Consider the following 24787-nt stretch of genomic DNA (forward strand, 5'->3'; position numbering starts at 1 on the left):
ATAGATTACAGTGTAGGTTTCATAGTTTGGTTTAATTTTGAAAACACAAGATTGAGTTAATGATAAGGTTTCAGTTTTCATTTAATGTATGTTTCAGGTAGATATAACTTACAGTTTACCCTAACAATTAACCTATCCTCATATTTGAATAAAAAGTACAATTACCCTAATTTCATTCAAGCTAATTTTTCAAAAATAATTCAAGATAAATTATTTATTTAAATTATTAAAATAATACTTATTGATTTTTAAGTAAAATAATTTACCATTTTATTTAAAATTAATATTGTTAATAATAATAAAATCAAATAAATTTAACTAAATTAATTAATAATTATATATAAAAATAACCATATTAATATTATTTAATTATTTATTAAATTAATAAATATTAATAAAACTTATTAAAAGAATTAATAACAAATAAAAATTTAAAATTTAATATAGTAAAATTTTAATAAATTAAATTAAAAAAATTAATTCATTTATGTAAAGCGTTTATTTGAAAAGGCCCACCGACCTTTGACTTGTGGTGGCAGGCCTGACTGCTACAATATGCAGTAGTAATAATTGATGCTACGACTAACAATTTGGCCTGCAGTTGTAGTCTTAAAGGCAGGTGGGTAAGGGTGTGGGGATTCCCCACCCCCTCCCAAATTTTATTTTTTATTTTTTATTTTTTATAAATATGATAATTTATAAAAAAAATGCTCCTCCTCCCATATTAATTTTTTTAATAATTAATTTTTAAATTTTTTTTATAAAAGTTCTAGCGATACCTTGGTAGGGAAAATATGGCCAACCATACAAATTTGCAATATAAAATTACCATTTCAATTCAAAACCCTTCCTAGTTTAAATTTCAAAATTTTAAATCTACTGAATGAGGATTCTATGATATTTTAATCTTTACATATACAAAATAAACTCAACATGAAGGAACAAAAGATTTAGAACGAAGATGAAAAGATTCATAAAATGAAATTTGGGAAAACAAATTTCAACAATCACACAGAAGACATGAATAATAAATAACATAATTAGCTAGATGAATCAAAACACACGAATCTATTTGGTTTTGATGCTAAAATCACAAACACCCAAAAGATTTGTGAGAGAAATTTCTTCTCTTAAAACCTTCTCTCTGAAAATTCCTTGCCCAAAATTCGTGGTCCCTCGAGAATGAATCCTCAATTGTTAATAAGGAGTTCTCTCCTAAATTTGGGGCACTAATTGTGTGATCACTTGAGAGGACTCCTTGCTTACAACTCTTTAACTGTTTATTATCTTTCATTTATGTTTTCATGCATGTTTATTGCAATATAAAATGTCTTTATTTAGATTCACTTGACTTCTCTTTTTAATTAATTTATTAAATTTTAATCTCATGCATACTTTATGCAGTCTTAAAACTCTTTAATAAATTAATATCTTTTTTATTCTTTAATTTATTTTCGAAGCACTAAATGATAAAATATTTATTAACTTAAGTAATAATAATACTAGCATTTATTTAAAAATGATCTCCTAAATATCTTATTATTAAATTAAATAAATATTATTACACTCTAAAATTAGACTTATAATTTTATCTTTAAATTTAATTCTTTTTATTTAATTAATTTCCTAATTAATTAAATATTAAAAATATCATAATAGTTTCCATTAAATTAAATCATTAATTTAATCTTTTAATTAGACTTAATTAATAAAAAAATCACCAAAGACTTATAGGACGAAATACAAAAACCCATCATAGAAAACACATACCAGATCAAACTAAAGGGTTATAATCATGAATTTACATCATATGATGAATTTAGAAGGGTAATCATCTCAGATACTTATCCCAATTTTCTAGCACAAATGGGTTTAAAGATTAGGATTCGGACTTGAGAATTTATCTCCCCTCTCTTACCATTGAGATAATGCAATAGGGTATGCTCATCCTAACAATTCAGAGAAGTCGATAATTGGTACTTGCAATTTGCATAAAATCCATGCATGTACAAACACATATATACTAAGCTAAACATAGAATGATAGGAAGTGGTGCATCGTGTAAATCCCGACTTGTAGGTGACTACGACTCCCTTCCTTAACCACATCAGAAACATCATACATAAAGAAAATATACATGCACACCATACACATGTGGTATGGGGTAAGTATCCATAAGAAAACACATATGATAATCCATCTAACTAATCATCATCAATAACTGAAATCACTGTAATAAGCATCATGCATACATGAAGTAAATAGTACCAAGTAGTCTCATCATAAAATTAACTGAATATGAAACAATATCTGATAATCTAAAAAATAATGCTACTAATCATCAAGCATAAATTGGCCTAAAAGAGTTCGGCAATAATAACAAAATGTAAACTAGGGGCAGGCACTACATCCACCCCCCAAGACTTAGGCTTACTCTTGGAAGCCTACAAGAATGGTAAAACTAAAGAACTCACTATGTGGGTCCCATTGGACCCTTCCCCCTTGTAGGAGGATATGACTCCATTGAGAACACTCTCTAGGACCTACCTATGTCTCCAACCGTAGGTTCTAAAGTTGCAGGTCTTTGCTATGAGAATTGTGATTTTCATTGAGGGCAACAGGACAACTTGTGTCCACATTGTCTACATGAGAAACACTCTTCGTAGAAGCTCCTTTGCAATCTAGGTGCACTAGACTACTAAACACTACCCCCACTAGCATAAGACTAGTTACTCTGCATAGGCTGAGTGTATTGATTTCGCTTGTTGTGTTGAGGGTTATGATAGCTCCTAGCTTTGGAACCACCGCCACCACTCTGTGATGAAGGATAAGTTTCTCCCTACTGTTGATTACCTCCAAAAGTAGGTTTCCTACTACCACTTGAGTTTTGGTTACCCTTGGACCATGCTACTGAAGGTGCTCCCACAAAGTCCCCCTGTCCTAGGTTAACACTCTACTCTACAAGAATGACTCGATGTACCACATCTTTGAGCGTTTTGGGTTCAAATACCTTAACACCCCCAACTAGACAATTGTTCAAGCCTCTGATAAAATGTTGTGCCAACTTTACTGGGTTATCAATAATTCCCAAATAGGGCATGAGCTCATAGAACTTGCACTCATACTCTACTACAGTCATAGTGAATTGTCTCAGGTTGTGGAATTTATCTGCTCTCTACTAGTTCCATTCCTCTAGTAGCAATCACTCATGGAAGTTTTCCAAGAATAATTCCCATGTGACATTATTCATGTTTATGCTCACCTTCTTCTCTTTGATATTCCACCAAGTGGCTCCAAAGAGTTCCAATTTGGTAATAACAAACCTTGCTTTGACATTAGTGTCAAAGTCCTAAAAAGAAAAAAGCCTATCAAGAGCAATAAGCCACTGCTCAGCTACATAAGTTGGAACATGCCCATTAAAGGGCTTGACCTTGGACCTCTGAAGGTCCTTCATCTAAGCATCTATAATGGATCTCTGTCGATCCCTTCAAGGACTCCTAGACCTAGGTCTATGCTCATATCCTGCCTGATGTGCCCCATCCTAACCAACACCCTGAAGAGGAGGTAGGCAATCAATGACGATCTTCATCATTTGCCTGAGGTCAACTTCCTCTGAGTTGGCCTACTGCTCTCTATGGTTCTCTTCCTGATGCTCACTAACATGCTCATCCCTACCCTCTTCTTGATTAGTCTTTCGTGGATAGACTTATGTACATTAATGTTTTTGCCTCATCCACAACCTCTACCACGGCCTAAGCGATGACCTCTAACAGAAGATCTTGTCCCACATACCATCCTACAATAATATCCAAGATGCAAGATGCTATAGTAACCATAAACCACACTACTATAAAGCATACACAAAAGACACATGTTTTGAAAACAAAATCATTCAATTTTTTATTTTTCCTATTTAGGTTTAAGTATATTTTAGTTTTGAAGTCTAAATGTTCAAGTTTGAAAGTGTACAACTAAAAGTTTAAGTTTTGTTTAGTTCAACTAGTTCAAGTTTCAGTTTGAAATAGACGTACACAACAATTTAAATTTTGTTTTAGTTCAACTAGTTAACAACTAGTGGCCTTCCAATATGCCCAGAGCTCTGATACTAGATGTAATGCCCCGTTAAGGGATCCAAAAGAATTAACCTAAAGTTTTACTAAATTTTCCAAACATTAAAAGAAGAAGAAGAAGAATAACATACATGTCAAACACAAAGTAGCGGAAGCAATAACATAGAATCATAATTAAGCAAACATCACAAATTACATTCCTTAAGGATCCCAAGACATTGAGTCACTTTTAAGTTTAATTAATACTAAGTCTAACCAATACCACATCCACATGAAAGAATAATTATAAGTCCAAGTCCATTTAAATAATATACATTTGTTCCAGATGCCACTTGGCAATAAAATTTGGAATGTACAATCATCTACTGTACATGTCACACGGTACGAAAGGCTGAAAGAATATACATTAACAAAAATAGGTTACATCATATCCTTTGGATCCATGAAACAAAGTACAATACAATAAGTAAAGATCATCCACCATAAATATATAACCATCCATCATAATGATATAACCATCTATCATACTGATATAACCATCTATCATAATACCAAAAGATAGAATGAAAGGAAAATCGGACAAAGAATTCCAGCCACAACATCAATAGAGGATCTCAATGGTAAGAGTAAAAAGCACTACCACTTGACCGCGTGGTAACCCAAAAAGGCCCACTCCCACCATGCTAAGGAGATAGTCTCAAGTCCCAAACAAGATATCAATCCAAAAATCAAAAGTAATATTTAAGTCAAGGAAAACCTTAAAAGTAATCTAACTCAAAGGTTCCAAGATAAATCAACATCTATATCCAGAGGCAAACATAGACACATAGGTAGTCTATACTGCTATTGGGAAAGTGTCATCGCATGAACCAACTCTAGAGTTACCCGACTAATCTTTTAATCCTTTGGCCCCCTAGTGACTCTATGTGGCACTAGTAGCCTTTCATACTAACCAGGCATACTAATGAGTCAACTCTAAGGTTACCCAACTAGTCTCTTAATCCTCTAGCCCCTTAGTGGCTTTCTCTGGTACCAATATCTTGTTAATTTATTTTAAACCCATTTAATTAAATGTTATCACTTATTAATCTACTTACAATGGGCTACCTTGGTAGCCACTTTGGGCCCCGACCTCCTTTGCAAGCCACTTCCCAACTTAACATATAGATTACCTACCCTAGACTCATAAAAGTACAAGATAGAGAATCATAGATTTCACCCCAGTCTTATAGAAGTGATTGGAAAACATCAAAAAGATAATCACAATAACACATCAGTTCTTTATGAGCAACTTGAAAGCATCCCAAAAAAATACTGATCAAAGACTCAAAAAGGTTAAGTCAAACATGTCATAACATTCACCTTAGCTTCACACAAGAAAACTGGAAGGAAATAACAAACAATAAGGTCAAACTCAACATAGAGCATACCAAACACATTGTCATGGTTGAATTTAAAAGATTAAGATCAAATCAACATAATACCACAATCATAGAACTCCCAAGCCTCTGGTAGACATCCTAGAACTGGTCAACACTCTAGTCAACCCAAACCCAAAGCATAGATGACATACAAATTATAGTGTAGGTTTCATAGTTTGGTTTGATTTTGAAAACACATGGTTGAGTTAACAGTAAGGTTTTAGTTTCTGTTTAATGTATGTTTTAAGTAGATATAACTTACAGTTTACCCTAACAATTAACCTATCCTCATATTCGAATAAATAGTACAATTACCCTAATTTGATTTCAAGTCAATTATTCAAAAATAATATAAGGGTAATTATTTATTTAAAATATTAAAATAATACTTATTGATTTTTAAGTAAAATAATTTACCATTTTATTTAAAATCAATATTGTTAATTAAATAAATTTAAAACTTCACTAATAACCTCCATTATTAATTATACTTAATTAAATTAAATTTAACTAAATTAATTAACAATTGTATATAAAAATAACCATATTAATATTATTTAATTATTTATTAAATAAATAAATATTGATAAAACTTATTAATAAAATTAATAACAAATAATAATTTAAAATTTAATATAATAAATTTTTGATAAAATAATTTTTAATAAATTAAATTTAAACACAAAAATCATTTATGTAAAGTGTTTATTTGAAAAGGCCCACTGGCCTTTAACCTACGACAGTAGGTTTGATTGCTATCGTAGGCAACAATAATAACTACTGCTATGGCCATAGTCTTAAAGGTAGGTGGGTACCGGGGGGGAGGGCGGTGGGGTGTGGTGATTCCCCACCCCCTCCCAATTTTTATTTTTTATTTTGAATTTTTATAAATATAACAATTTATGAAAAATGCTTCCCCTCTCATATTAATTTTTTTTAATAATTAATTTAGTTTAATTTTTTATTTTTTTATTTTATAAAATTTACAGCGATACCGTGATAGGGAAAATACACCCAACCATACAAATTTTCAAAATTACCATTTCAATTCAAAACCCTTCCTAGTTTAAATTTCAAAATTTTAAATCTACTGAATGAGGATTCTATGATATTTTAATCTTTATGTATACAAAAGAAACTCAATACGAAAGAACAAAAGATTAAAAATGAAGATTGAGATATTCATATAATGGAATTTGGGAAAACAGATTTCAACAATCACGAAGAAGACATGAATAATAAATAATGTAATTAGCTAGGTGAATCAAAACATAAGAATCTACTTGGTTTTGATGCTAAAATCACAAACACCCAAAAGATTTGTGAGAGAAATTTCTTCTCTCAAAACCTTCTCTCTGAAAATTCCTTCTCCAAAATTTGCGGTCCCTTGAGAATGAACCCTCAACTATTGATAAGGAGTTCTCTCCTAAATTCAGGGCACTAATTGTGCGATCATCTGAGAGGAATCCTTGCTTACAACTTTATAACTTTGTATTATCTTTCATTTATGTTTTCATGTACGTTTATTGCAATATAAAATATCTTTATTTAAATTCACTTGACTTCTCTTTTTAATTAATTAATTAAATCTTAATCTCATGCATACTTTATGCATTCTTAAAACTCTTTAATAAATTAATATCTTTTCCATTCTTTAATTTATTTTCAAAGTGCTAATTGATAAAATATTTATTAACTTAAGTAATAATAATACTTAGCATTTGAATAAATATTATTATGCTCTAAAATTAGACTTATAATTTAATTCTTTTTATTTAATTAATTTCCCAATTAACTAAATATAATTAAATATTTAAAATATTATAATAGTTTCCATTAAATTAATTCATTAATTTAATCTTTTAATTAGACTTAATTAAGAGAAAAATCACTAAAGACTTATAGGATGAAATACGAAAACCCATCATAGAAAAACACATACAAGATCAAACTAAAGGGTTATAATTACGAATTTATGTCATACGATGCATTGATAAGGGTAATAATCTCGGATACTTGTGCCAATTTTCTAGAAAAATGGGTTTCAAGAGAACATAGGACTCATAATTTAACCAGAAGTACTGGTAGCAATTCACAGATATGGAAGTTACTTCATACAATTCCTAAAGTTCACTTATATCCAGTTGGCATCTTATGATGGATACCCCCTTATGCTACCTAGGTTCATTGATGTTAAACTAGTGTTGATTGAGATGTGTAGGCAAATCAATCAAACTTATAAGCTTTGTAGGAATAGGAGGGTAGATGAGATCCCCTTTCCTATTGGCATTGGGCATTATAGGTGTGACACATCAATAGATGCAAAGAACATAAAGAGATCCATTACTAAAGTATATATATATATATATATATATATATATATATATATATATATATATATATATATATATATATATATATATACCATGTGGTTCCCTTATGATAGTAAAGGTTATGTTGTCAATGAACTAAAGCTAACTCTAGGCCTTGGTCACTTTCTGACTCTAGAAGACCTCTGAGAAGATTGTGTAATTGATTTCAAAGTCAGGAAGCTGATGTGACTTACTATAAGGCAAGTGCTAGATTTCAAAGTGGATATTGATGTGATAGACATAGAAGATGATAGATGTTCATTGGTTGATCCTTTCTACTATGAGAAGATTGAGTTGTTAGAACTTCTACCAATTGATTGGTCTATTTAGGAATTGAAAAATCTAAAGGAAAGAACTGCCTACATCATCAAGAGAACAAAAGAGTGGGTGAGAAATATGAGGATAGAAAATACAACTACTAGACTTCAAGTTAGAGGAGGTAATCCTACCTGGAGAAACAATAATTGAAAGGAGAATAATCTTGTATGGACCCTAAAGTGACTTCGAATAAGAAAATGCAACAATTTAATACAAGTGGTTATGGTGATGATGAAGATCCAAATCAGCCAGTCAATTTATCTAAGGCATGTGAGTTTGAATTTACAGTCAAGAGAAGAAGGTCAAAATTATAGGGTAAGGCTAACAAGATGAATCAACGATAAAATAGACCCGATGAGAATGTTCGAGAATCTCCTTAAGTTATTGAACAATCTATTCTAGTTTCCTCTTTGCCTGCTAATGAGACCAACATTTGTCTTTATTTTATGATGTTTAAGATACTTTGTTGATACTCTATTAAAACATTTGTGGACCTATGTTTACCAAACCTATGATAAACCTATGGGGTAGAAACTATGCCATCTTTTGCTAATATTATATATAGTATGCAGTATTTCATATAGTTATCAAAATGTGCATTCTTATATTTGAATTTAATTTGATAAATGTTTATTTGCAAACATGTTTTGTGTTATAACATTTAAGGAGAAGAGAACGCCAAGGAGCAACCACAGTGGAGGAAGTTGTAATGGTTCCAGAAGACATAGTAGCGAGTAGGAGGAACTATGAAGACTTATTACCTTCTTTGCATTTACTCTATGGCAAGAAGATGTTTGGACTTTATTATTCCCACCTTAAGCCATTATTCCTTCTTCCTGCCTTCAGTTGTTATCTTCCTATTTTCTCTCCTGCAGATTTTAAGCTAGGTCATTTACTTTTTTGTTATGGAATAAATGATGATTTCCTATATATATAGGAATCGACCCAAGTGTGTTAAGTTGTAGAACCAGTTAGAAGAAATAGTTTCTGAGAATAGACTGTTAACTTTTACAATTGTGTTTTTACAGTTCTGTGTTATGTAATGAATTTCTAAATTGAATGAAATAGTTTTTGGCTTTCATATTGTGTTAGTAGTTTAGAGAAGCCAACCAAGGGAGCCCACTTGGAAGGTGGATTAGATTAGGATAGAATAGATTAATTTCCAAGCATTCATAGCATCTTAGTTAGAAGTTGTGAGTTCCTTCCTATAGCATCACACTTTGTGAATGTTCCTACAACATATGTGAGAATAGTTTTAGTGGATAAGCCAAGTTGGAATATTTGTTATCTTTTCATTGTATTTCCAGTATTCATAGAGTTAATTGTGTTAGTTTCCTGCAATAATAGTGTAGGTTCTTTTCCTTGCATTTTTTACTTTCCTGCAGCATAAGCTTAGTGACTCATTAAGAGACCTAGTGCACATACTATGCCAACCATTTCAAGTATACATCCCTAGGTTGATAAGATTAAATGCACCTCATAGTGGGAGAAATAGTCCTTAGTTTGAATATATTATTCCTAAGCAAGGCCTAGTGCATGACTATGATACACCTATTGTGAGGTGGGTCACCTACAATAGTAGTTTCTCCTCATGATTTTTCTTCTCCCGAGATATCACTAATTGATATTACACAGGTGGATAAATAGCTGTCGAACCCTAGAGATCTAATGGTGATCACTGCACATCAAGTGGATAATACACATGTATCATCTCAAACCTCTACACCCTTATGGCTGTGAGAAAGTCTACAAAGGAAGAAGAAGGTAGTCCAAGTGGTTCCACTTCCATTTGATATGATTTGTGGTTTTCTCCAAAGACATCCCAAAGTGAAGAGAGCCAAGGTGATGTATAGGTTTGCCATTGATAAAACTTCAGGTAATTTATGTGTAGAAATAGCAAGGCCTATAGAAGAGAAGAATGTGGAAGAAGCCTTGGAGTTAGATTTCACTTTGAACAAAGTTGATCTTGGTTCATCATATGCAAAAGAAGATTTCATAACTTTGAGTTGTCTGCAACCCCAATATTACAGATAGCAAAGAAGAAAAAAAGTCAAAGGAATAGCTCAAAGAGAAGGTACAAATTTTGGTATCGTACATTAACTCAGTAAGAAATTCTTCAAGCACCCAATAAATAATCACTTCACCATCTCTAATAGATCTTGAAGGTATCCTTGATCATACTGTGGTAGACAAGGTAAACAAACAAAAGTCTCACAACATGATGGTAGAAGCATGGGTAAGAAAGATGATAGAAGATGCTTTGAAGTTCATAAATGGATTGAAGGAAATATGTGGGAAGATCATTATATAGGTGCAAGATATGTCTAAAGAGATTGAAATAATTAAGGAACAAAAAGTCGCCTGGCAAAGAGTACCTGATGAATTGTAGGAGATGTCAAAGATAGATGTGAACACTCTAATTCTTGAAAATGTTATTGCTGATCTGAATGATAATCAGGTGCACATATGGAATAAAAGTATCAACTGGAAAGTAATAAATATTTATAAAAGGATCGCTGAATTTGAAAAGTTGATAACTCTATGTGAACAGACAAAGATAAAAGTTTTAGATGAAGTGGTGACAAATATTACAGGTGGAGTAGCAATTAGCAATCTTCAACATGTTGATTGTCAGTTTCTTCTTGATTTATTTAGTGTTAGGATCCATTTAGAGATAGAGAATCGAGTGTTAGATGTTGAAACCATGAAGAAGCTCAATCTAGTCTCTGTCACTCTTGAGGATTGCAACATTTCAATTTATCAACAAGAGTTGGAAGAAATCCAAGACAAATACTTCACAACCAAATTCAGGATTGAAAATGTGTTCATTCCAAATTATGATTTGATGGTGGCAATACTTGATGCCTACATGGCTCTCAAGAATAAATCTATCACATCTTGATAGATGGATTTCAATAGCTAGAAGCTTTAGTGATTAGATGTATATTTCATGCTCTTTTTGGTGAATTTTAGCTTGATTCATGTTTGTAGATGTTTTCCATGCATAGGTTAATTTTTGTAAGGTTAGTTAACCTCACCAAAATCACATAATTGGGAGGTAGTTATTAACCAAAGAGGAGTAGTTCTTAACCTCAAGTCTATATAAGGGGTCATTTTTCTTTGTAGAGGGACTTTTATCACTTTGGAATTAGGGAACACTTATGTTAGAATTTTGGTGATAAGACTATTTTTGGGAAGTGCGTAAAATTTTTATCTTTGTAATTGAATATTCCACTTATGTTCTTGGTGCAAGAAAATAAAGGAAACCACATTTTGAGTTCTCTTTCTAAAAATTTGAATTGTTGAAGTGTGAAAGTGTTGATTCTCTTTGTAATGAGTGTTTTCATGGTATTATGCAAATATTTGTGAATCTTGAATCAACTTTGTGCTAATGTTCATCTTCAAGCATAGCTCTTGGTTGACCTTATTAGTAGTTTACATTAATATAAGAGTGCTTTGAAGTCATTTGGTGCATTCATTGTCAATAGATTTCTTTGTATCCTTCAAGTTTGGATACATCTTTATCAAAAAAAAAAAAAAAACATCTTATGAGGGAGATGCCCCTCTAAATGTAAAGGAAGGTCACATATCAAAGGCCTATCCAAATGTTGGGAATAGTTTTCCACATACACTCTATTGGGTTGAGTTACATTATTTTCAAGTGACAAATTTGTTTACCAACATGGTTTCATTTGATCAAAATAACGTGTGATCAATTTTTTTTTGAGGGGCATTGCAACGCCTGACATTCCACATAAGGAGCTCATTGCTCCAAAAGAAAAAAGGGGTCCTTCCTGAATCTAAGTTTTGTTTGGCCTTTCATTTTGCCAGCTTCTTCTAGTAATTTCTGAACTGATTTACATCTCTTTTCTTGTGTTTCCCATTGTTCGAACTTTTGCCTGTGTACTGTAATTCCTTCTTTAGAGATCTTGGGGTTAGAACAACCTCCTCTTCTAATGATTCTGAATTTGATTTTTGTGTTCATCCTCTGGGACTTCCCCAAAAGGAATGACCTCCCTTCTATCTTTTAGGTTTTCATACACCTCTCCCCTCCTTGGAGAAACCTAAATTTCTTTAAATACAACATCTCTTTCAAGATCATCCTCTCTATTGGGGCCCAAAAGATTCTCCAAGGTTGGAGTTCTTAGTTGCCAAACTACTACTTCTGTTTTATCCCTCCCCTCTACACTAGGGCAATCACCTAAGAGCATATTCTTCTGACATAATGTTGTCATATCTAGTTGATGTGCTACAATTTGACATCTCACACTCTAACCATCCAAGGTTTATGTAACCTCTGTCACCTTAACTCCTCCAAACTCCTTCATCAATCCAGCCTTGGTTGTTTCATCCTTGTCAGAGACAACAGTTTCTTCTGATGGAGAATGGGTCATGGAAGAATCTTTTTTGTCCTCCTCCTCAACCAAAGGAGGGACTCCTTTCATTGTTTTTCATCTTTTAATCTTGTATCTTCTCTATCCAAACCCTTTTCTGTAGGTGTCTTTTCTGCGCATAAGCCTTTCATGACTTCTGCTATAGATCTCACCCTACCTTCCTTCTCCTTAACCTTTCCTGTAGCTCTGTCTAAGAGGGTTTCCCCAAAATTTTCCTCTTTCTCATTCACCTTTTCTTAAGAGGTGCATAATTCCTTTCCATGCCCCCCATTTCTTGCAAATATCACATTTTCTCTCTATCTCCTATACTTTGATTTCCCACCACTAACATCCTTCAGAAGTTCAGATTTCAATCGCATGTGGGAGGGGTGGGTGTGGTTTCTATGCTATGCAAATTCTCATATACAAGCTTAAGTCCTTCTGGTCAATTGCTTCATCATTGCATATAAACTTACCCAAATGATTCCCTATTTGTTCCAAAATTTCCTCATGCCAATATTCATGTAGTAAGTTGTAAAGTCTAAGTTAGATTAGGATCTCCTCCACTGAGTCTTTTTTAGGGTTAAAGTTTGGTACTCAGTCCCTTATATAAAAGCCTATCCCTCCCATTATAAATTATCAATTGCTTTTCTCATTTTTCTCTAGCTTTGCCAAGGAAAATAATATTTGTCAAAGACTTGATAACCAAATACTCACCCCAATGTTCATCTACCCACTTGCAAAGCCATGGATAAGTTGACTAACACCCCCCCCCCCCGACCCCTTTCCCCAATTTCATTATAAAAGTTGTCTCCTTTAGGTGCCTTCTATTCTCTTTCCATGCATCTAAATCGACTCTTAGATTCACCAATATTTTCTCATTCATCTTTGGCTTTGACACAATCATTTCCTCTAGGATATTATGTTGTTTTGGTTTTTATTTTTGATTATGTGCTTTTGCTTCCTCCTCTCTTTTTCCCTTATAAACCCTACCATCTCCCCATTGACATCCCAACTCTTTCCCTTGGGGAAGGCCAACCTTGTTGCCAACTTGATAAGTTTTTAGAGGATCCCAAGCTCGTTTCAGTAGAGACCAAGGGAACCTTCCACCCCCATGTCCACGACCATAGCTTCTATTGTAATAGGCCAGTTTGAAATCTTGAAAACCCTCCTTACGATAACCACCCTCTTGAACTCACACACACACACCATACACATGTAAGTATGTGGTAAGTACAACTGGTATATCACAAGTATAGATAATATCATATCTTAATCCCAAGAATCTCATCATTGTAAAGATCAGAATAAATATCATTCAAAGACATATAATATGACATCATATTGAAAGTAATTACAATCACTAACTAAGAACATATAGATTATCTCACCCCAATGTTCATCTACCCACTTGCGATGCTATGGATAAGTTGACCATCCTCCACCCCATTTCATTATAAAGGTAATCTCCTTTAGGTGCCTACCATTCTCTTTCCATGCATCTGAATCCACTCTCAAATTCACCGATCTCTTTTCGTTCGTCCTTGGCTTTGACATAATCATTTCCTCTGGGATATCATGTCATTTTGATTTTTTTTTGGACTATGTGCCTTTGCTTCCTCCTCCCTTTTGCCCTTATAAACCCAAACATCTCCCCATTGACATCCATACTCTTTCCCTTGGGGAAGGCCAACCTTATTGCCAACTCAGTAAGTTTTTGGAGGTTCCGATGGTCATTTCGATAGAGACCAAGGCAACCTTCCACCCCTACATCCACGACCATAGCTTCTACTATTATAGACCTATCTGAAATCCTAAAAACCTCCCTATGATAGCCACCCTCTTGACCTTACTTTTGCTCCATTGAGATCTTATTTTCTTTTTTCATTTTATTTATTTGTGCAAAACACTTTTGAAGAATACAATTATTATTTTCATAATAATAATGTTTACAACTCATTAGTTATGTACAATTATAAATTTATTAGTATTAATTAAATAATTGTGTATAAAACATCGCCTTATTTTAATACTTAATTACTTTTCTTAATGAGATATTTAGACTTTTTAATTTGAGTCTTTTAAATTAAATGCACGTATTTAATTAATTAAATGCACATAATTAATTAAATTTTATTATATTTTAGTGTTCTCTTTTAATCAAACTAATATTTAATAATCTAAATATCATATGATTATTCAAGTGTCATAATTAAATCATTTACTTAATAAAACACATTACCAAACTATATAAATGCAACATAAGAAAAATAGACCAAATCCAAAATCAAACAACATGCAAAAGGATAGATTGATGGGTTTGGATGGGTAGTCATTCAGATACATGTATTTCTTCTCAAGACAATAAATTGACTTAGGTTGGGATTCACAACTGAAGATTATCTCCCCTCTCTTACCATTAAGCTATTGTGATAAGACACACTTATGATCCAGGCATGTCAGGGAAGCTGATGCCTAATACCAACAAACTCACATAAAGATGAGCATGTACAAATATATATCTAATTAAATAGACAATGATGGGGAGTGATACATCATGTAGATCTCGATTTGCAAGTGACTATGACTCCCTTCATCAAACACATCAAGAGCGTCAAACATAAGTGTAAAATACACACACACACACCATATACATGTAAGTATGTGGTAAGTACAACTGGTATATCACAAGTACAAATAATATCATATCTAAATCACAAGAGTCTCATCACCGTAAAGATAAAAATAAATATCATTCAAAGACATATAATATGACATCATTATGCAAGTAGTCATAATCATCAAATAAACGCATGTAATGCATCAACTATGCAATCATTCTTGATATATAATTCAACCATAAGGTAATGTCATAGAACTGTAGAATCAAGCATCTCTAAAACTAACAATAAGTATCACACGAAGACATATAATATGACATCATCATGAAAGTAATTTTAATCACTAACCAAGAACATATAAAATATTATCATTACAAAAGTAGTCATAATCATCAAATAAATACATGTAATGTATTAAGTATGCAATCACTCTTGATATATAGTCCAACTAGGTAGACATTACACCTAATTCATTTTATTATGTGTAACTAAAAGACAATGTAGTCATCAACATGCTTTTTAGTTTTTTAGACAAATTTTGTGTGCTCTTTCAAGTCTTCCAACAATTGCACACTAAAATAGGCAAATATAAGAACTTCCAATACTAAAACATGCCCATCAATTTCAAAATTGTAAATTATAAAAGTTTTACTATATATAATTATCTGCTAAATAATTGCACTTCATCTAATGAAATGCTAGTTGTAATTTATTTAAATTTAAATTTAAAATTAAACCACTTTGAATGGAATAATTGTATTTCTAATTGAAAATAGTTATTTTTAAATCAATATTTTTTTTTTGATAGTAATGAGTCAAAGGCTTAGATTATTTATTATATTTTTCTATAAGTATTAATTGAGACTAATTATTATAATTATATATTAAAGTCCATTAAATTAATTTGTTGAAAGTAGTATAAAAAAAAGTCCATTAAATTAATTTGTTGAAAGTAGTATGAAAAAAAGTCCATTAAATTAATTTGTTGAAAGTAGTATGAAAAAAAGTCCATTAAATTAATTTGTTGCTTTGTTTATTCATGAATTTGTTGAAAGTTTCCAAAGGGCCCAACCGGGTTCGAACCGGTGACCTCTTGATCTGCAGTCAAATGCTTAATTTAGTCACTCAGAGTAGTCTCTACGTGAAAGCGGACTTTAATCGCGAAATGTTGCGAACCCTAAAACCTCGATATTTTTAGACTTCGTTACTGTGAACCTCCTGAATTTTCTGAAATTGAGGAGCGGGCAAGACTAACTTTCAGTTGCGCTTCGCTTCCGGTTCTTTTGATGATTTGAGTCCCACGACAGGTATGGTTTCCAGCTTGTTCCTTCCCCTTTTCCTGTAATTTTTGATTATCATTGAATAGGGTAAAGGCCTTCTCAACAACACCATTTTCTGAATATCCTGAAATCATCGCAGTCTTCGAAACTACATTTCGAGGCATTTTGCGAAAAAGTTTCTGTGCCTTTTAATCCTTTCACGTTTTGCATACATGTCTATCAATGTACTTGCAACTACAACATGGGAAGGAAAAAAAGATTTCAATTATGTTTTGATGTATATGCATACCTTGGTCCAAAGCTTCCATTTTAGCATAGACTAGAACACCATTCTGTGCATATCCTGCAATTATGGTATTCCATTGTACGAGATTTCTTTGAGCTACATAGTCAAACATTTCGCATGCTTTTTGTATGGTTCGACGTTTCCTATACAACTCTAGCAGGGCATCCGCAGCTACATCAGTTGACAACAAACCGTTTTCCAGTAGCTTGATGGATGTGGATACCCTCTTTCAAGGCTCCCACTTCAGCACAGGCAGAGAGGATGCTGGAATATGTTGTTGTGTCCGGCTTAGTGCCTTTCAATTGCACTTGCTTAAACACATGTAAAGCTTTTTCAGGAAGCCCGTTTTGTGCACATCCTGCAATCATTGCAATCCATGAGACCACATTTCTCTCCAGCATTTTATCAAACAGTTCCTCTGCCTTCTGTATATTTCTGTATTTGTCATACAGTCTATCAGGGCACTCACACAATCAACTTATAATAATCTCTTCTTCACTATGCCCTGATGGATATTCATATCCTGTTCCAAAGCTCTTATTCTGGTGCAGGCAGGGAGGATGCTGGCAAAGGTGAAACTGATTGGGTTGAACACCTGTTTGTGGCATTTGGAGAAAGAAGAGTACGGATGCCTTGTGATAGTAACTATGTCTTTTGTACACTGCAATCATCAAATTACATGAGAAGCAGTCCTGCTCGGTCATTTCATCTTTACGAACATCAATCCAACTACCACACTTGATATACGTGCTACTAATTTCTTTTGAAAAAATGCTGTTTGGATTAACCTCAGACAGAAATAACAGTTACATGCAAATATAATCAATATCAGAAAATAATAGATTGCACAAAAGAGAACACAAGACACAAAGATTTAACGTGGTTCACCCAATCCCTGGTCTACGTCCACCAATGACAAGTCCAATATTATTATTATCTAGTGATTACAATCTGCAATCCCAAGAAGCTACAATATCACAATTAATTATGAAATCCCTATCCCTAAGCCTTTTTATACAAGCTTTTGCCACTTACAAAATTAGTGCTAGAATAAGTCTTCCAATAGAAAAATAGCAACCGATGCCTTTTACAATATAAGGTCATTTTTGGTTTTGGGGGCTCTGCCCCCGAAATCCCCTGCAGCAGGGGCATTGCCCCTCACCCCTAGGGAGTGCACCTGGGGTGTTGCCCCAGGACCTCATAGAGGCACTACCCCCAAACCTCGTAGAAATAATTTGGGGAGAACCTGCGCCGAATAAACCTCCGAGTCTGATTAGGCTCCACATCACAACAAATGCATCTCAATCAAAATTGTCTCCCATGTTGATGATGAAAAAATGAATTAGCTGACCCTTTGAATGGGCTTTTTTGTGGGTAGTAAGAAGAGTCACTAGTTTGCAGTACCTCTTTCAAGCAAAGCTCTTTACGTATGCTTCACTGGGATTTGTTCTTTGGCTTGGTACCTCAATAAACCCAATTTAATGAGGGCTGGTCGGCCAGCTAAACGGTGCTTATTAGTACCCTTTTGTTTGTTTTATTTTAGTTAAATAAATGATTTTAATTAATTAAAAGTTTAAAACTAAATTAAATAAGCTGGGCCTTGGCGACCTAGGATTGAATCAATAATAATTTTGAATAAATTTCTTTTTTATGCAAAGGTTGACTTGGCTGACCTATGTTGGATCTCCTGTTTAAGGAATGACTTTTGTGTAGTTGAGAATACTTGGTGGAATTGTAAAGTGAGTAGCACATCTGGTCTATTGGGATGAACACCTCTGGAGACCTAGCAAGGCGGGATGCTATCCCTACTACAGTTGCATGTTGTTTGGGTATACTCATTCAATTTGAGTTTCATCCAACACTATATGTCTTGTCTACAGGCACAAAAAAGCTGGAAATTTTTTAATAAAGGAACCAAAAGCAATCTAGAACTCGCCTTCACCTTTGTCTTCAACAGGGCTCAAGTGACAGTGAAGAGTATCCAGCAAACAAACAAATTGAGAAGTCGCGTGAGAAACCATTAGCAAGTCGCTAAAATCATTATAGGTGGCTAAGGGCATTGGATTCACTGGTGCATAAAGATGGTGAGCTGTGGTAGATCTCATGCTAGAAATCATTACAGGTAGCTGAGTTTCAAAATCTTGCTGTAATGGTGCTCAATGTTATAGATAGGAGGTTAATAATACTCTTCTTGAAGGTTTAGCTGATCTCCTGAGAGGACTACTAAAAGCCTTAAATCCTACAACTTTCAAAAAGCCTTCACATCAACTCTTAACTTGGAAGACAAAGTGGCAAGGTGCAACTTCAGTAGTAAGAAGACAACTTCACCTATGTAAACCAAAAAGCCTTTTTGGAGAAGCTCAGTACCCCTGAGGATGCATAATTCCACCTGACATGGGAAAAGCGAAGCATGATTTCATGGTGTTAATGAAAGCTTAGTGAGTTACCTCCTCAATGGCTTGTGTAGTTAACTCATCATTCCCAAAATCATCCTAAGTTACTGTTTGCTCATTTGAAATTAGAATATTTTAACTCTTTGAACCATTGCTCAAAATATTGTTATCAGCAACTTATCGTCGAGGGGCAAATAAAAAGATAATGGAAAATATCGGAGAAAAAAGTTGGAAACTTCTTGAGAAAATATCGGGAACTTCAAATCTGTTTTTCCAATTCTGATGGATCCTTCTTTCTCCTTTTTGCCCATTCTCTCCAATCCAAATTTGTTTTTCCAATAAAGGAATTGCTTTTCCCTTTTCTGGGCCATCAGGCGATACATTTACTATTTATTGTGATAATATAGAGAAATATTGCCAATATTTTACGAAGTTCTCTGCGATGACTTATTCGAGATAAGTTGACGTTACTTCTCCAGAGCTCATGATAAGTAGACTTGTCGCAGATATATCTGAGATATTTTCAACTATGCTTTGAACTTGTTAGAAGAAATATTATAAGTAGAGAAGTTTGTCAATTCCAAGTTTTGTCAGACAATTATCTTCCATTTCTTCCTCCTAGAAAAATGAGGATTATTGAACTGAAGGAAGGAGATAAAGTCCTGGATTTCTCTGGGGAGGAATATAAAACTTTAGGAACAATATAAGTGCATGAATCCCCAAGAAACATTTCATCAAACTTCTAATTGTGATCATTGAATCCCCTTCTACCAAAAGATGTCTAATTCTAAGGCCAAGAGCATGCTTGAGGTCCCAGATTAGAGTGATAAATTCTTCTGCATTGTTAGTATCAGTGCCAGCAATTACTGAAAAAGTTGCAGCACTTTTCCTTTCCAAACTCTGCTGATGTTTTCTGCTTTTGCAGGTATGGAACTTCCTCTTGATTGCTGCAGTTTATTTATAAATATACTTATAATAATCTTGGAGGGACTGGATGAATTTGTAATACATGATTTTTGAAAAATAGAACTTGGACATCTCATCACTCAGCAGTCAAATTTGTACCTCATCACTTTCCAGACCAGACATTATTCTCCTTCCTATGGCACCAAAATTGTAGAAGTTAGATACCACAGAATGCCGTGCTGTTTTCTTATCAGTCCACAAGGTAGGCGCTGGGACATGCTGTCAAAGGTGGGAAATGGAGTTGTTTTGTTATTGATTTTTTATTCTGAATAATGTCCGTCCAGATTGTGTAAATCATTTTGATGCATCAGTTCTTTTAGCAAAACCAAAAAAGAAGGATAAAAGAACTCATTCAATTTTGATGTTTATGGGACAAAGTACAAGCCATGCATTGGGCTGACCATAATGGATCTGCTTGCCATAGGCAGTCATTAAATAGCCTAGCCAGCTACCTCAAAACTCTGCCTTGAGAGCATGCAGTTGTGAAGAAATTTAGGTAGGTTTTTCTAACAAAATAGACTTTATATAGGATTTCAAACCATACTTTGTACCACTAGAGCATTTTATTTGCATTACATCTTTTATATTTTAACCAATGTGTTTCAGCCTCCAGTCCTCATAGCCGTTCTTGGATATTCATTAAGACTAGCAGGTATCTATTGAATTCTAATCATATTGGAAATCTTTTTGATGTTGCCTCCATGATGGCTTCCATATCATTGCAAACATTGTTCTACAATTTAACATTCTCCTTGCTAGCTTATTGTCAGTTTTGCTTTTTATGGGAAATGGAGAGGGGGCATATGAAGTTATAGACATTTGACAGGAGTTTACAAAGAAACTTGCAAGAATATCATTGCGGACTGCCTATACATAATTGTACCAAGTTTAGTAGATGTGGTTGACACCCCACCCATCACCACCAACACCATCTTTTTCTAATGTGCTAGCAGTTAAGAGTCTGTAACTGCAGGATACATTTTTCTTACCTGTGACGATTGTTTCTTTCTGCTTTTGTCATCTTCATCAGTGGTTGATGGCTCATATGCTTACATAACTGTTGGTAATTGAAGAGTCATTACTGCCTTTGTAGACTTATAATACTCCAGATCATGAAACGGCATATTCTTTGTAACTGTCATCTGTTTATGTGACACGGCAATCAAGTTTCAAAGCACTCCCTATGTCGGCCATCAGATTTGAGGAGTTTTATTCTGGCATAGCGGTTGGAATTAAAAATGTCTCACGTTTGTGGGTGTTTGGAATCTAAAGCATCTCATGTAAGAAAAAGAAGATTTCCGCAATCCATATGAAACTATCAAATTTAATGCTTCTGGATTCAATTAATAATCACACAATCAATTCCAGAAGCATAAATTAGATAATCTCATGTTGTGTAATGGTTCATTATCGTAGACACATGTCCATGGCTGATTGAGTCGCACAAGTAGATAAGTATACTGCCTTGCATTGGATGAGATGGAGTAGTGTAGGTTTGGAGGACTCTGAGCTATTTATTTTTCTGGGCTGCGAATTTGGGGAATATAGTGACTTGTATCGTTTTCTGTCAAGGGATACTTTGTATGTTATAATGACTATTGTTAGCAGTGTACATGATCTTAGTATTATCTGATCATTATTATATTTCCGATTCAGATTGTCTGAGTTTACTATAGTTATTTATTATGTGATGTATTATCAGAATTGTTTTGAACTTTGAAGACATTATTCATCACTTTGTGTGTGTGGTATATCTGAGACAAAATTATCACGAGCAGAGTATTCTGAGATCATGCATGTGTTTTGAAGCTATTAACTTGAGAAGCTTGTTTTCAGACTCTGATTTTTCAATAAAGTGATATTTTTTGGTGTGGCTGTGTTTTTAACCTCCAGGAGGGTTTTCCCAGGTTAAATTTGTGTCATTTTTTTAATCTAATCTTCTATAGTTATTTGCACTCTGTTTATGTTATTCTGGTATTAAAACATTAACACTACCATAGCATCTCCTTGTACTGGTACCTGTATCTGCCTCCAATTTGGCAACATTGGGTTACTAACAATCTGCAATATTCTACACCCAAAATAATCAAAATCAACATATTTTTACTACGAGCTGCTAAATTAATTGATAATTATGGCATAATTTTCTGAATTATACTTCTTGTGATCCGTTTTAGTACCCAGGTACAAAAATGGCAGGTGGGAAAGAGCGCAAAACCAAGCCTTCAGCAGCACAGCGTCAGCAAGGAGGAATTCAGTTTTACAAATCCAAAGGTCAACATATCCTTAAGAATCCAATGTTAGTACAGACCATTGTGCAAAAAGCAGGCATTAAGAGTACAGATATTGTGCTGGAAATAGGGCCTGGGACTGGGAACTTGACAATGAAATTGCTGGAGGTAGCAAAAAGGGTAATAGCAGTGGAGTTGGATCCTCGCATGGTGTTGGAATTGCAGCGCAGGGTGCAGGGAACTAGCAGTGCCATTCGGTTGCAGGTTTGGATTTAAATCACATGACATTTTAAAAGAATTTCAATATTATTGCCATTTTGTTTTAGCATTATGGATTTAGTGATTATAAAGATGATATTTGCCCATATCATGTTGATCTGAACTTGCATAATGCTATCGCTAAGGTGTGGATTACTTGCATTAAAACTGACAGGTCATTCAAGGAGATGTTCTCAAAACCGAACTACCTTATTTTGATGTGTGTGTAGCAAATATCCCATATCAGATATCATCTCCTCTTACATTCAAGCTCCTGTCGCACAGACCGATTTTCAGATGTGCCATTATCATGTTCCAGAGAGAGTTTGCCATGCGGCTTGTTGCAAAACCCGGAGAGAATTTATATTGTCGCCTCTCTGTGAATACTCAGTTGTTGGCTCGTGTTTCACATCTATTGAAAGTTGGAAAAAATAATTTCAGGCCGCCACCAAAAGTTGACTCCTCTGTGGTTCGAATTGAGCCCCGGAATCCTCTTCCTCCAATTAGTTTCAAGGAGTGGGATGGGATGGTTCGTCTCTGTTTTAATCGCAAAAATAAAACTTTGGGGGCAATTTTTAAGCATAAAAACATCTTAACATTGTTGGAGAAGAACTATAAGACATTTCAAGCTTTGCAAGAAGCATGTTCAAAGCCTAATGAATCAACAGTCGGGGATGTGTCAATTTTGGGTGACCCAGCCAATGACTCTAGTATGGAAATTGATGCTGGGAATGATCAAGACATGGAGGTTGATGAAGCTGATATGCAGGAAGGGACTTGTCAATTTAAGGATAAAATACTTAATATTTTGCAAGAAGGCAATTTTGAAGATAAGAGATCTTCCAAGCTTACTCAAGATGATTTCTTGCATCTTTTATCCCTCTTTAACAAGGCTGGTATACATTTTGCTTAATTAGTTTTTGTCATTAGAAAGTTATTTGTCATTTTTTAAGTTTGTTTCCCGAGTAGGAAGTATTTGTATGTTGATGGAGGCCTTTTGCTCATGTAAGTTGTAATTGGGCCTGCATTTGAATCCAAGTTTGTTGGTTGAGCTTCTTCATAATTTGAAATTTTTTATTTTGTAAACAAATTTTGGAATAGATAACAAGAAATTGATTGCATTTTATAGAGTAAGAATGCTTTCCATTTTGTTGGGATTATGTTATGTAAAACTTGTAAGCAATATGGTCTGTATAAGTGAAGACCATTGTTCCTTCTTTTTTGATTAATATAACCTGTTTAGGACCAGGACTCATAAAAAATCAGCTGTGAAAACATATTCCACAGATGTCAAATCCAACATTGAGGATACCAAAGTTCAAAGAGTAAACAGCATCAGCCACACAGATCTTCCAAATAAACCAAAGCACTTGCCCTAACACATACCAACATCTACCTGCCTCGTGTTAGAAGAGAGGGCATTGGGCCCCAAACACTGAGATTCCTTGATATTATCTTGCAGCAGCTTGATCAGCGTAAAGGGAAAATCACCCCTCCTCTGCTGGGCCTGAGCACCCTTGTCTTTGTCCATCCTAATACCTTAAGTGGCTAACCAGTGAGCAGCCCAATTACCAGCTTGTCTCATATGAGAAACTTTAATATACACCAGGGCTCTAGCCACCCATCTTGCGCTTTGCATTATGGCCTCTTGTCTCCAATTCTTCAAATTTCCCCCCAAGAGCACTGATGATCAACTTTGAATAGCTTTGTCCACCTGTTCTCTCTGGCTATCATAATCCTCCGCATCAAAGTGCTAGGCTCAGCTCTATTGTTAGAGTCTACACCAAAACCCATAGCAAAGGCACCAACTGGTTGCCCTGATCATCCCCAAAGATCCCACCTCCACCAGCACACCCATGGTTGGAACTAGCAGCACCATTGAAATTAAATTTAATGCATCCAAGGATCGGAATAGTCCAAACACAAAGCGGTAGTCAGTGCCCGGTCTGGACACAGGAACACTGAGCCAGTGGAAACAGGGCCAAGCATTCCCCCAAACCTTCTTGCTAGCATACACCTCTCTGCTATGGAAATTTTGGATTTCCCCAACTTCAGACAGAGGGATTTCCACCTTATCCCATATACTCTCAACAGATCTGCCCTTATCTTGAAAAATCCTCTGATTTGATTCAAGCCAGATGTTCCACACAATAGTGGCCGGGGCAGCCTTCCAAATCAATCTGAGGCTGGGGCTATGA

General features: G+C 34.3%; 2 protein-coding genes across 3 annotated transcripts; one reads left to right on the forward strand and one right to left on the reverse strand.

Moving 5' to 3' along the window:
* Positions 1–16298: 16298 nt before the first annotated feature.
* DIM1A (Ribosomal RNA adenine dimethylase family protein) lies at positions 16299–23726 on the forward strand. 2 transcript variants are annotated; one of them, XM_089826265.1, is made up of 3 exons: positions 16299–16482; positions 22278–22595; positions 22765–23726. In XM_089826265.1, exons 2-3 carry the CDS (start codon positions 22293–22295, stop codon positions 23500–23502), a joined length of 1041 nt encoding a protein of 346 aa, XP_089682391.1. In that variant the 5' UTR covers positions 16299–16482; positions 22278–22292; the 3' UTR covers positions 23503–23726. The 2 variants fall into 2 exon arrangements, with proteins under 2 accessions (XP_089682391.1, XP_089682392.1); XM_089826266.1 differs by having other exon boundaries at positions 22285–22595.
* On the reverse strand, positions 16918–21242 carry LOC149562803 (pentatricopeptide repeat-containing protein At3g24000, mitochondrial-like). Its single transcript, XM_089828026.1, has 3 exons — positions 21154–21242; positions 17246–17515; positions 16918–17194 (listed from the first exon to the last, which is right to left on the reverse strand). Exons 1-3 carry the CDS (start codon positions 21240–21242, stop codon positions 16918–16920), a joined length of 636 nt encoding a protein of 211 aa, XP_089684152.1.
* Positions 23727–24787: the final 1061 nt, after the last annotated feature.

The sequence above is a fragment of the Cupressus sempervirens genome, chromosome 4 (assembly GCF_028749045.1).
Source record: "Cupressus sempervirens isolate cs-2001-9-10 chromosome 4, ASM2874904v1, whole genome shotgun sequence".
Lineage (NCBI taxonomy): Eukaryota > Viridiplantae > Streptophyta > Pinopsida > Cupressales > Cupressaceae > Cupressus > Cupressus sempervirens.

Excerpts from the sequence above, each read along its gene's own strand:
- DIM1A (XM_089826265.1), top strand. The coding sequence starts at position 22,293 with ATGGCAGGTGGGAAAGAGCGCAAAACCAAGCCTTCAGCAGCACAGCGT. Across the intron at positions 22,596-22,764 it reads GCAGTGCCATTCGGTTGCAG|GTCATTCAAGGAGATGTTCT; the intron begins GTTTGGATTTAA and ends TAAAACTGACAG.
- LOC149562803 (XM_089828026.1), bottom strand. The coding sequence starts at position 21,242 with ATGACAGTTACAAAGAATATGCCGTTTCATGATCTGGAGTATTATAAG. Across the intron at positions 17,516-21,153 it reads CTTCAATTACCAACAGTTAT|CATTTTTTCAAAAGAAATTA; the intron begins GTAAGCATATGA and ends TAATCCAAACAG. Across the intron at positions 17,195-17,245 it reads GGATATGAATATCCATCAGG|ACTGTATGACAAATACAGAA; the intron begins GCATAGTGAAGA and ends GTGCCCTGATAG.